Source organism: Gracilinanus agilis, chromosome 2 (assembly GCF_016433145.1).
Source record: "Gracilinanus agilis isolate LMUSP501 chromosome 2, AgileGrace, whole genome shotgun sequence".
Classification (NCBI taxonomy): domain Eukaryota; kingdom Metazoa; phylum Chordata; class Mammalia; order Didelphimorphia; family Didelphidae; genus Gracilinanus; species Gracilinanus agilis.
In genome coordinates this window covers 58,493,658-58,504,662 of record NC_058131.1, presented here as the reverse complement: position 1 = coordinate 58,504,662, position 11,005 = coordinate 58,493,658, and the positions used below count along the sequence as shown (strand labels likewise).

Genomic DNA, 11,005 nt, shown 5'->3' with positions numbered 1-11,005 from the left:
AGAGAAAGAAGGAAAGAAGGAAAGAAAGGAAAAGAAAGAAAGAAAGAAAGAAGGAAAGAAAGAAAGATAGATAGATCTGTGAGTAGATCTCTAGGATATAATATAATCTAGCCCCACAGTGCCTGACTGTGGACTACATGAGGCCCCAAGTTAAGTTAAAATACATGTTCACTCTGATGGACTGTCCCTCCTGCCCAGATCAACACCAGAGCATAGCTGGCAAGGGTAAGCCCTTCCTGACCACAACTGAGCCACTGTAGACTTGAAGTCTTAGCTGCTCCCCACTTTCCTGCCCTCTTACACATGGCACTGACAGTCTCCTAAGATTTGGGTCAGTCTATAAACAGGGCAGCAGCATTAGTGGGAACATGTACTTACTGGATCTGAGTGAGATCAAGGGGTATGACTGGTGGGTTGCCTCAGCTGAGTTCCTCTACCACTCCATTTTTATTGCTAACATCTGCTTTTTCTTTTTTAAAAATTTATTTGTTTAATTAATTTAGACTATTTTTCCATGGTTACAAGATTCATGTTCTTTCCCTCCCCTCTCCCCACCCCCTTCCATAGCCAATGAGCAATTCCACTGGGTTTTACATGTGTCAGTGATCAAGACCTATTTCCATATTATTAATATTTGCACTGGGGTGATTGTTTTAGAGTCGATAGCCCCAATCACATCCCCATCGAACCATGTGATCGAGGAAATGTTTTTCTTCTGTAACAGCTTCTTTTTCAATCCCTCTAAATCCGACCATCCCTAAAGGTCCACCTTCTGCATGAAGTCTTTCCTAGTTGCTGTTGCCCATCAGGATCTCTTGTCCCTCTGCCTCCTCTCGTCTCACTGGCTATCATGTCTGGTACCTAATGGGAATCAGACAACCCGTATCTACTCCGGTCTAGTTATACCCTCCTATTGCCAGAAGTAGCAGTACCAAAAGATGGCGCTTCTGGGAGCTCTTCCACGGGAGAACAATGAGTGTCTGATGTACCTGGATGTCTTTCAGTTTCTGCTTCTGAAAGGTATCGATGGTCTCTTCCAGTTGGTGGGTGGTACGGCTCGCATCCACGGAAGCTTTCTGGACATTCGTCTCAGCCTGAAGAGTAGGGATGAGAGGTCACTTTTCAGCATGACCACATACTTGCCCCAATCCAGGAATGTTTGCTTTCAGACAAGAGTAAAGAAGGCTGACCTACGTGATTGATTCAGGGATGGCTCTAGGCAGAGGGAGAGTGGGTGGCCATACACTTGGAGTCATTTCTTAGGCATCAAAAATCCCCTCTGTCTAAAAATCTCTCACTTGCCTGAGATTTCCACCAACATGTCGTTGTTGTTAGCACAGCTCAGTGATATGTTGGATAGGACGCACTGCTTCCTGAGTTCAAATCCAGATTCAGACGCTTCCTAGCTCTGTGACTCTGGGCAAGTCACTTCACTTTGTCTGGCTTAGTTTCCTTATCAGAAAAATGTTCTTCCTAGGAGTATATTTATTCTGTATGTACTTTTTTTAACCTTTACCTCATGTCTTAGAATGGATACTGCCAGTTCTAAGTCGGTAAGGGCTAAGAAATCAGGGTAAGTGACTTGCCCAGTGTCATATGGCTAGGAAATGTCTGAGGCCATATTGGAAGCTAGGACCTCCTGTCTCCAGGGCTGGAGCCACCCGCTCCAGAGCCACCTTTCTATTCTGTATATATTCTTATATGGCTACGTGTTTTCTCCCCAAAAGAGCATAAAACCTCTGAGGGTAGGGAGTGTTTTATTTTTTGGTCCTTATATTCCCAGCACCTAACCTCACCTTGTACACAGAAGGTGCTTAATAAATGCATGTTGGTTGATCTTCAGAATAAGGAGTGTAAACATAAGTCAAGTGTTATATTGCCAACATTTAGCAGAGTTTAGGGCCTTTAGAAAGCCCTTAGTAAGTGCTTGTTGTCTTGTCTTGACTTGACTTAGATGATTACTGAGGTCTCAGCCTACCATTCAAGATGATAAAGACTGCATGGGGGGGGGGGTGAGGGGGCAGCTAGGTAGCACAGTGGATAGAGTACCAGGCCTGAAATTAGGAAGACTTGGGTTCATCTGTGGCCTCAGGTACTTCCTAGTTGTTTGACCCCCAAGCAAGTCACTTAGCCCAGAATGCTTAACCCTTCCTGCTCTTCTGTCTTAGAATCGATACGAAGACAGAAGGTAAAAGTTAAAAAAAAAAAATCAGATGAGGGATGTCTTTTGAAGTCAGGGATCAGGCCTTTGTCTTACAGCATCTCAGAACTGGGAGAGACCTTGGAGATCTTCTAATCCAAACTCCTTATTGTGGTACAGATGGGGAAACTGAGTCTGAGAAGTGAAATGATTCACCCACTATCACAAACCAAGAGTAGATCTTTGATTTCCCAGGACTCTCCTCTTCCCATGGCATCTTTGTGCTCAATAAGTATTTATTGTTTCCCCTTGAGTTCTGCCCAGGCATAATTATGTAGTATAATGCTCACCTGTGGTTTAGCACAGTCATTTATTACCATTTCATAACAGCAATGTCCAGACAGGTCCTACACTTACCTGGGACTGAAAAAACCCCAGTTATTAAGGAAATCTACATTACAGGAGCAGTCATGGGAGCGTTTAATGTATGGAGTGAAAAATTAGTAATTAACAGTGCAATTATTCACAATTATGGTTAGCAATAGGACTAATAGTAGTAGTGATAATTTCTGATTAATTATCCCTGTAACTCTCCTATATAGATCAGCTCAGCTAGGCCCGTCAGGGGAAAGAGAAAAGAAGCCTCTCTCTACATACCAAACAGCAGAGACATCCTCTCCCTGAAGTGAATAGACCCTTACTCCACCCGAACCCTTTCTGACTTATTGATCATCCTGTTTCATAGCAGAATCCCTGGACTTTATGTACATTTATTTGTTCCATATTCTTGAGATCAATTGCTATATATACAAAATAAAAGGGGGAGATGATAAGGTCCAAGAGATGTCGGGGTCTGACCCTGGGACAAAGAAGCCACAAATAATTCTCCCAGAAGACGCCTCTGGGTTCTCTCTAAGGCTAAAGCCTTGTTTGATGGGGGCTGCAAGTGACTTATCTGGGGAAATATTCAAGGCTCAGTCTGGAATGTTTTCGTAAGCCTCTAAGAGATGTTTATGTTCTGCTCCTGGGAAAGTTTTAGACCTCTTGTCCCAACCCTTCAGAAACAAAAAAAAACTTTATATCATCTCCCTCACCAATATACGTATATCTTGCCATATGGATCTAATTGCCTAAATAGAACTCTCTCTAGAAAAGCTTGCCTCTTTGTCATAATAAAAGGAGTTTATGCATAACCCTCATCTGGCCCTACTTTTGTATTTCCTCCTCCGTCTCCGTCTCTGTCTGTGTCTCTGCCTCTCTCTGTCTTCTTCCCTTTTTCTCTCAGTGTCGGAACCCAAACATCAACAATTTAGTGAGCCAATGTAAAGCATCACAGAGAAATGACTACAGCAATATCTCACATCAAGAAAAAAAGCCCACCCTAGAACCCCAAACGGGAGAGCCAATATCGCAAATCTCATAGGTTTGTTCAGTTGAGTCAATAAATATTTACTACGTATTTAGTATATGCCAAGAACTGTGCTGAGCACCAGGGACCCAAAATAACAGAAGAGAACAGAAAAGGTAAGAATTGTCCTTGCTTTCAAAGAGAATATGTTCTTAACAAGGATGGCAGAAAACATGCTAAAAAAAAACTAGGTGATGTCAGAAGAGGCAGAATGAATGGGAAGGAATCTGAAAGGAGGGATATGAGCCAACCGAAGGGAGTTATGGGGGAGTGCCAGGAAAGGAGGGCTTTCAGATGAGTCTTGAAGGAAGTCAGAGAACTGAAGAGATGGAAGTGAGAAGCCAGAGCATTCCAGGCTTAGAAGAAAGCCAGAACAAAGGCACAGACCAGGAAACAGAATATTGTGTGTGAGAAACAGCAAGGGGGCCAATATAGCTGAATCACAGAGTACATGGAGAGAAGTAAAATGTAGGAAGACTGGAAAGGTAAGGAGGAGAAAGAATAGAGCTGTAGTAGCTTAAAACTACCCTGAGATTTTTGGGACATCCTGCAAAGTGCTTTATAGACCCAAAAGGGCGATCGTCATCATTATTATTTTTACTATTATTAAAATTGTTGTTACTCCTCCTCCTCTTCCTCCTCCTTCTCCTCCTCCTCCTCCCTCCTCCTCCCACCACACTAGCTTGAACCTTCTACAGTTTTATATGGAAGGATACAATTGTATGTCGGTCAGAAGGTGACTTCTGCCTCAGTCTGTCCAATTTTTCCAGTTGTTTGATCTCATTATTTCGGACCTTATTGAATTTCTTGATCTCAGCCTAAACGAGAGAGATTAGTCGGACTATGCATCCAGCATCACTGAAGGAGGAAGAAAACATGAGACAGGGGGAGGGGACCAGCCATGGTGTCCCAAGTGTCATCTCATACATACACGAGTTTGCTTTATCTGCGTCCCATAGAGTCTCAATGGATCAAGGACCTTCATTTCAAGTCTTTCCACCTAAAGTAGAAGGGAAAGTAAGCATATGGTTCATAGGGAATCCATGTAAAAAACTACCATGGAAATGTGATTAAAGAAAGGGAAGAAGGAAGCAAATCTTTATTAGATGCCTACTATGTACCAGGAGCTTTACAAATATTTTAGCATCGCAATAACCCCTGAAAGGCAGGTGCTGTTATTTTCTCCATTTTACAGTTAAGGAAACTGAGTCAGAGATTAACTGACTTGCCCAGGGTCACCTAGCTAGGAAGTGTCTGTGGCTAGATTTGAATGCAGCACATCCTCACGCCAGCCTCAGGTCTTTCTTCATTGTACCATTCAGTTTATAATTATAGGATTGGACAGCTAGGTGATGCAATGGAGAGAGTGTCAGGCTTGGAGTCAAGAAGACCCGTGTTCAAATTTAGCCTTAAACACTTCTTAGCTAGGTGACCCTGGGCAAGTCATTTAATCCTATTTGCCTCAAGTTACTCATCTGTCAAATGAATTAAAGAAGATGGCAAATCACTCTAGTATCTTTGCTAAGAAAAACCTCAACAGGATCACAAAGAGTTGGATACAACTGAACAACAATGGAGGGACCTATGAGTTAGATCTTTATTACTGCCTGATAGTATTTTATAAACTTTTCTTGTTAGATAAGAGTTTGTTTTCTCAGTGATGGACAGGAAACAATCTGAGCAAAAGAGAATCAAACAGACAAAGAATTTAGAATCAAAAAGGATTTTAACAGCCATCTACCCTAACTACCTCATTTAAAGAGAAAAGAAGAGAAAAGAAAAGAAAAGAAAAGAAAGAAAAGAAAAACCCTTACCTTCCATCTTAGAATCAATACTGTGTATTGGTTCCAAGGCAGAAGATCTATAAGGGATAGGCAATGGGGGTTAAGTAATTTGCCCAGCATTAAACAGTTAGAAAGTGTCATCACATTTGAACCCAGGACCTGATTCACTGCACCATCCCAGCCCGACCTCATTTTTATAGATGAAGAAATTGAATATATTATTTGACCAAGTTTGCACAGCTTAAAAGTAATAGTTTAAATTTGAACCCATTCTTTCCACTTTCCTAAATTCTTGACCAAACCAACCTATGTTCTGAGAGTATAGCTCTTTCTAAAGGACCATACCATTCTTAAAGAATGCCTTGGACAGCTGGGTAGCTCAGTGGATTGAGAGCCAGGCCTAGAGATGGGAGGTCCTGGGTTCAAACCCGGCCTCAGCCACTTCCCAGCTGTGTGACCCTGGGCAAGTCACTTGACCCCCATTGCCCACCCTTACCAATCTTCCACCTATGAGACAATACACCGAAGTACAAGGGTTTAAAAAAAAAAAAAAAAGAATGCCTTCTGGGGGAAATTCGGGGCCCGGGTCGGGGGCAGCTAGGTGGCTCAGTGGAGAAATCCAGGTCTGGAGATGGGAAGTCCTGGGTTCAAATATGGCCTCTGTAGGTGGAAATTTGATGCACCTTAGCTTCTCATCTGACCTGCATTGCCCAGCATCCTTTTTAATTACATCCTCATTATTACATCATGATGTTTGAGAGATAAATTTTGCTGAGACCCATGCTGCGGGGCTCTTTTGGGGCTTTTGCTTTGGTAAAGCACAGCAGGTGTGAGTTTCTGGCTATGTGCTCTGCTCACTTGGCTAAAGGAATCCCTTTCTGTCTCATTTTTGTTATTATTAAATCTTATAAATTAAAATACCTGGAGTATGTATTAAATTTTACTTTCACACCTCAGATATTTCCTAAATGTGTTACCCTGGGTAAGTCACTTAACTCCTATTGCCTAGTCTTACAACTCTTCTGTTTTAGAACCAATATTGATTTTTAAGATGAAAAGTAAGCATTTAAAAAAATTAAAAAGAATGTCTTCCATTAGACCAGTGATTCCCAAAGTGGGCGCTACTGCCCCCTGGTGGTTGCTGCAGCGATCCAGGGAAGCGGTGATGGCCACAGATCCTATTAATTACTATTAAAGTTTAAAAAAAATTAATTTCCAGGGGGCTAAGTAATATTTTTTCTGGAAAGGGGGCGGTAGGCCAAAAAAGTTTGGGAACCACTGCATTAGACCCAAACCTGTTGACTCTTGAATCTAATGTTTTCCCCATCATAACATAGTCTCAAGAATGAGTATGGATGACTAAAAAGTGAATCCTCCTAGTAAAGGAAATGTCATTAAATCATAGAGTAGTGGGGGTATAGGCAGGGAATAGAGGTCATGTGATCCTCCCATCCATTATAGGAATCTCTTCTTTTTTAAAAAAAATTAATTTAGAATATTTTTCCATGGTTACATGATTCATGTTCTTTCCCTCCCCTCTGACCTCCCTCCCTCTTGTAGCCGATGCACAATTCCACTGGGTTTTACATGTGTCATTGATCAAGACCTATTTCCATATCATTAATATTTGCACTAGAGTGAACGTTTAGAGTCTACATCCCCAATCATATCCCCATCGACCCATGTGATCAAGCAGTTGTTTTACTTCTGTGTTTCTACTCCCACAGTTCTTTCTCTGGATGTGGATAGTGTTCTTTCTTATAAGTCCTTCAGAAATGTCTTGGATCATTGCACTGCCCCTAGTAGAGAAGTCCATTACATTCAATTTTACCACAGTGTATCTGTCTCTGTGTATAATGTTCTCCTGGTTCTGCTCCTTTCACTCTGCATCAATTCCTGGAGGTTGTTATAGTTCACATGGAATTCCTCCAGTTCATTATTCCTTTTAGCACAATAGTATTCCATCACCAACAGATACCACAATTTGTTCAGCTATTCCCCAATTGAAGGGCATACCCTCATTTTCCAATTTTTTGCCACCACAAAGAACACGGCTGTGAATATTTTTGTATAAGTCTTTTCCCTTATTATCTCTTTGGGGTACAAATCCAGCATTGGTATGGCTAGATCAAAGGGCAGGAAGTCTTTTAAAGCCCTTTGGGCATAGTTCCAAATTGCCTTCCAGAATGGTTAGATCAATTCACAACTACCAGCAATGAATTAGTGTCCCAATTTTGCCACATCCCCTCCAACATTTATTACTTTCCTTTGCTGTTATTTTAGCCAATGTACTAGGTGTGAGGTAGTATCTCAGAGTTGTTTTCATTTCCATTTCTCTAATTATGAGAGATTTAGAACATTTTCTCATGTACTTATTGATAGTTTTGATTTCTTTATCTGAAAACTGCTTATTCACGTCCCTTACCCATTTGTCAATTGGGGAACGACTTGATTTTTTTGTACGATTGATTTAGCTCCTTATAAATTTGATAAATTAGACCTTTGTTAGAGGTTTTTGTTACAAAATTTTTTCCCAGTTTGCTGCTTCCCTTCTAATTTTGGTTGCATTGGTTTTGTTTGTACAGAAACCTTTTAATTTGATATAATCAGAATTATTCATTTTACATTTTGTAGTGTTCTCTGTCTCCTGCTTGGTCTTAAATTCTTTCCTTTCCCATAAATCTGACAAATATACTAGTCTATGTTCACCTAACTTGTTTATGATTTCCCTATTTATATTTAAATCATTTATCCACTCTGAGTTAATCTTGGTATAGGGTGTAAGATGTTGATCTAAGCCTAATTTCTCCCTTACTATTTTCCAATTCTCCCAGCAGGTTTTGTCAAATAGTGGGTTCTTGTCTCCAAAGCTAGGATCTTTGGGTTTATCATATATCTTGCTGAGGTCATTTACCTCAAGTCTGTTCCAGTTATCCACTCTTCTATCTCTTAACCAGTAACATATTGTTTTGATGACCACTGCTTCATAGTACAGTTTAAGATCTGGTACTGCTAAGCCCCCATGTAGGAATCTCTTCAGCAAAATTCCTGGCAGTGATCCATTTGAATACTATCAGGGACAGTACAATTATTATCTCATAGTGTGTTGTTATTGTCTAACCTTTTCAGTCCTGACTGACTCTTCAGGACCCCATTTGGAGTTTACTTGGTAAAGCTACTAAAATGATTTGCCATTTCCTTCTCCAGTTTATTTTACAGATGAGGAGACTGAGGCAAACAATGACTTGCCCAGGGTCACACAGCTATTATGTGACTGAAGCCAGATTTGAACTCAAGATGAATCTTCCTGAATCAAACCATGATGCTCTATTCACTGTTGCCTAACTGCCCTCCTCTCATACAGCCTGTTGCCTTGTCTAACAGCTTGATTCCTAAGTCATTCTTCATTTTCTATTGATTCAAAATCTGCTTTCCTGTACTTCCACTCATTGGTCCTTGTTCTGCTTCCCCGAGGACTGGCAGAACTAGTCTAATCCATCTTCCATATGATAGCTTTTCAGATATTGTGAAGCTAATGACAGCTCTCTTCAAGAGGTCCTTTGTTTATCCTTCTGTCATTCTTTTCCCCTCCGATAAATCTTTTTCGTATTCAGGTTATTTGTGAGCTAGTTACATTTTCTCTACCAGAGAGCAAACTTAATTACAGGAATTGGACCTTAATTTTCTTGCTATTTTTTCCCATGTTTATAGTTGGAAGAGCCTTTCTTGATCACATGATCTAACAAAAGCTTTGGTTTGTAGACAAGGAAAGAAAGGTTAAGTGACCTACCCAAAGTCATACAAATGAATGAGATAGGATAACTCACATCCCAGGCAGGCAATAAATGCTCACTGAAGATTCAATAAGACATGGTTTCCAGACCCTTCAACACATATCCACCTATGCTTTACTTGATGAAGGTAACTATGTTAGAGGAGACCTTAGACAATTCATTTCTTCCATTGGGCCTCCGTTTCCTCATCTGTAAAATGAGGGAGCTTATTGGCTGATGGATAGAGTGCTGGGCTTGGAGTCATGAGAATCTGAGCTTGAATCCAGCCTCTGGTACTTATTAGCTATGAGACCCTGGACAAATCACTGAACCCTGTTTGCCTCAATTTCTTCATCTGTCAAAAGAGCTGGAAAAGGAAGTGGCAAATCACTCCTGTATCTTTGCCAAGAAAACCCCAAATGGGATCACAAAGATTTGTGCACGACTAATTGGCTAAACAATTCCTTCAAGGAAGATTCAAGGCTTTAAAACTCCTACAATTGATATATTATCAGCACAGGCTTCCTTAGAGTACATTTGGTCTAGTACGCGTGATTTTCCTATATTTTTTGGTGGGCAGCTAGGTGGTATGGTGGATAGAGCACTAGGTCTGGACTCAGGAAAACTCATCTTCCCGAGTTCAAATCTGGCCTCAGACACTCATTAGCTATGTGATTCTAGGCAAGTCACTTTGCCTCATCTGTTTGCCTCAGTTTCCTCATCTGTAAAATAAGCCTGAAAAGGAAACGGCAAACCACTCCAATATCTTTGCCAAGAAAACCCTAAATGGGGTCACAGAGAGTCAGATGCAACCAAAATGATTAAACAACAACGACAACAACAAAATGATTAAATAACAACAAAATGAAGGAGCTGGTCCTTGAGGCTCCTCAGAGCTCTAACATTTTTAAGCTTTATAGCAAGGCTCCTTTGGTGCTAACATCTTTGTTACAAGGCTTTAAAAAAATCTTTAAAAATCAATCTCCTTTCCTAGCAACTCCTCATCCCTATATCCTGGCACTTAAAGCCCTTCCCATTCTGGTGCCCACTTATCTTTCTCATCTAGTTTCATATTATTCTTCTCATTCACAGAATCTCCATTTCAGTCAAATTGGCCTATTAGCTGTTCTCAGTATATGACAGCCCATCCCCTGTGCCTTGGCACAAGTAGTCCAGCATATCGAGAATACCCTCCCCCTTCAGCTCCACCACATTGAATCACTGGCTTCCTTCAAGGTACCCCTCCCCCAGAAGGCTGCCCCTCTGATCCCCCAGTTATTAGCATTCTCTCCCTCTTGCAATTAAATCACATTTACTTGCTGTTGTTCAGTCTTTTCAGTCATGTCGGACTCTGCAACACCATTTCGCAGAGATATTGGAGAGGTTTGCTATTTCCTTCTCCAGCTCATTTGACAGATGAAGAAACTGAGGCAAACAGGGTTCAGTGACTTGCCCACGGTCACAAAGCCAGTGAGTTTTTGGAGGCCAGATTTGAATGCCTGAAGTTGAGTCTTCCTGACTCAAATCCCAGTGCTCCATCCAGTGCATCACCTAGCTACCCTTTGCAGCTTACTTCTGTATATAATGTATCCCCTCTTTAAAAAAGAGTGAGGCAGCTAGGTGGCTCAGTGGATTGAAAGCCAGGCCTAAATATGGGAGGGCTTGGATTCAAATTTCACCTTAGACACTGCCTAGTGGTTTGACCCTGGGCAAGTCACTTAACCTGCATTGCCTAGCCCTTATGGCTCTTTTGCCTTAGAACCAATAAACAGTATTGATTCTAAGATGTAAAGTAAAGTTTGCTTGTTGTTTTTTAAATGAAAGAGAGGTGGAGAGGGAGAGAGGGAGGAAAGGAAGGAAGGAAAGAAGGAAGGAAAGAAGGAAAGAAGGAAGGAAGGAA

General features: G+C 41.2%; 1 protein-coding gene across 1 annotated transcript in view; it reads right to left on the bottom strand.

The window, feature by feature from the left end:
• CIBAR2 (CBY1 interacting BAR domain containing 2) overlaps positions 1-11,005 on the bottom strand; it is a 197,352-nt gene that overhangs the window by 8,176 nt on the left and 178,171 nt on the right. Inside the window, exons 3-6 of the mRNA XM_044659400.1 lie at positions 4,480-4,548; positions 4,265-4,366; positions 2,558-2,563; positions 990-1,094 (exon numbers count right to left, since the gene is read on the bottom strand). Coding sequence (XP_044515335.1) covers positions 990-1,094; positions 2,558-2,563; positions 4,265-4,366; positions 4,480-4,548 — 282 coding nt within the window. The remainder of the gene's footprint in view (positions 1-989; positions 1,095-2,557; positions 2,564-4,264; positions 4,367-4,479; positions 4,549-11,005) is intronic.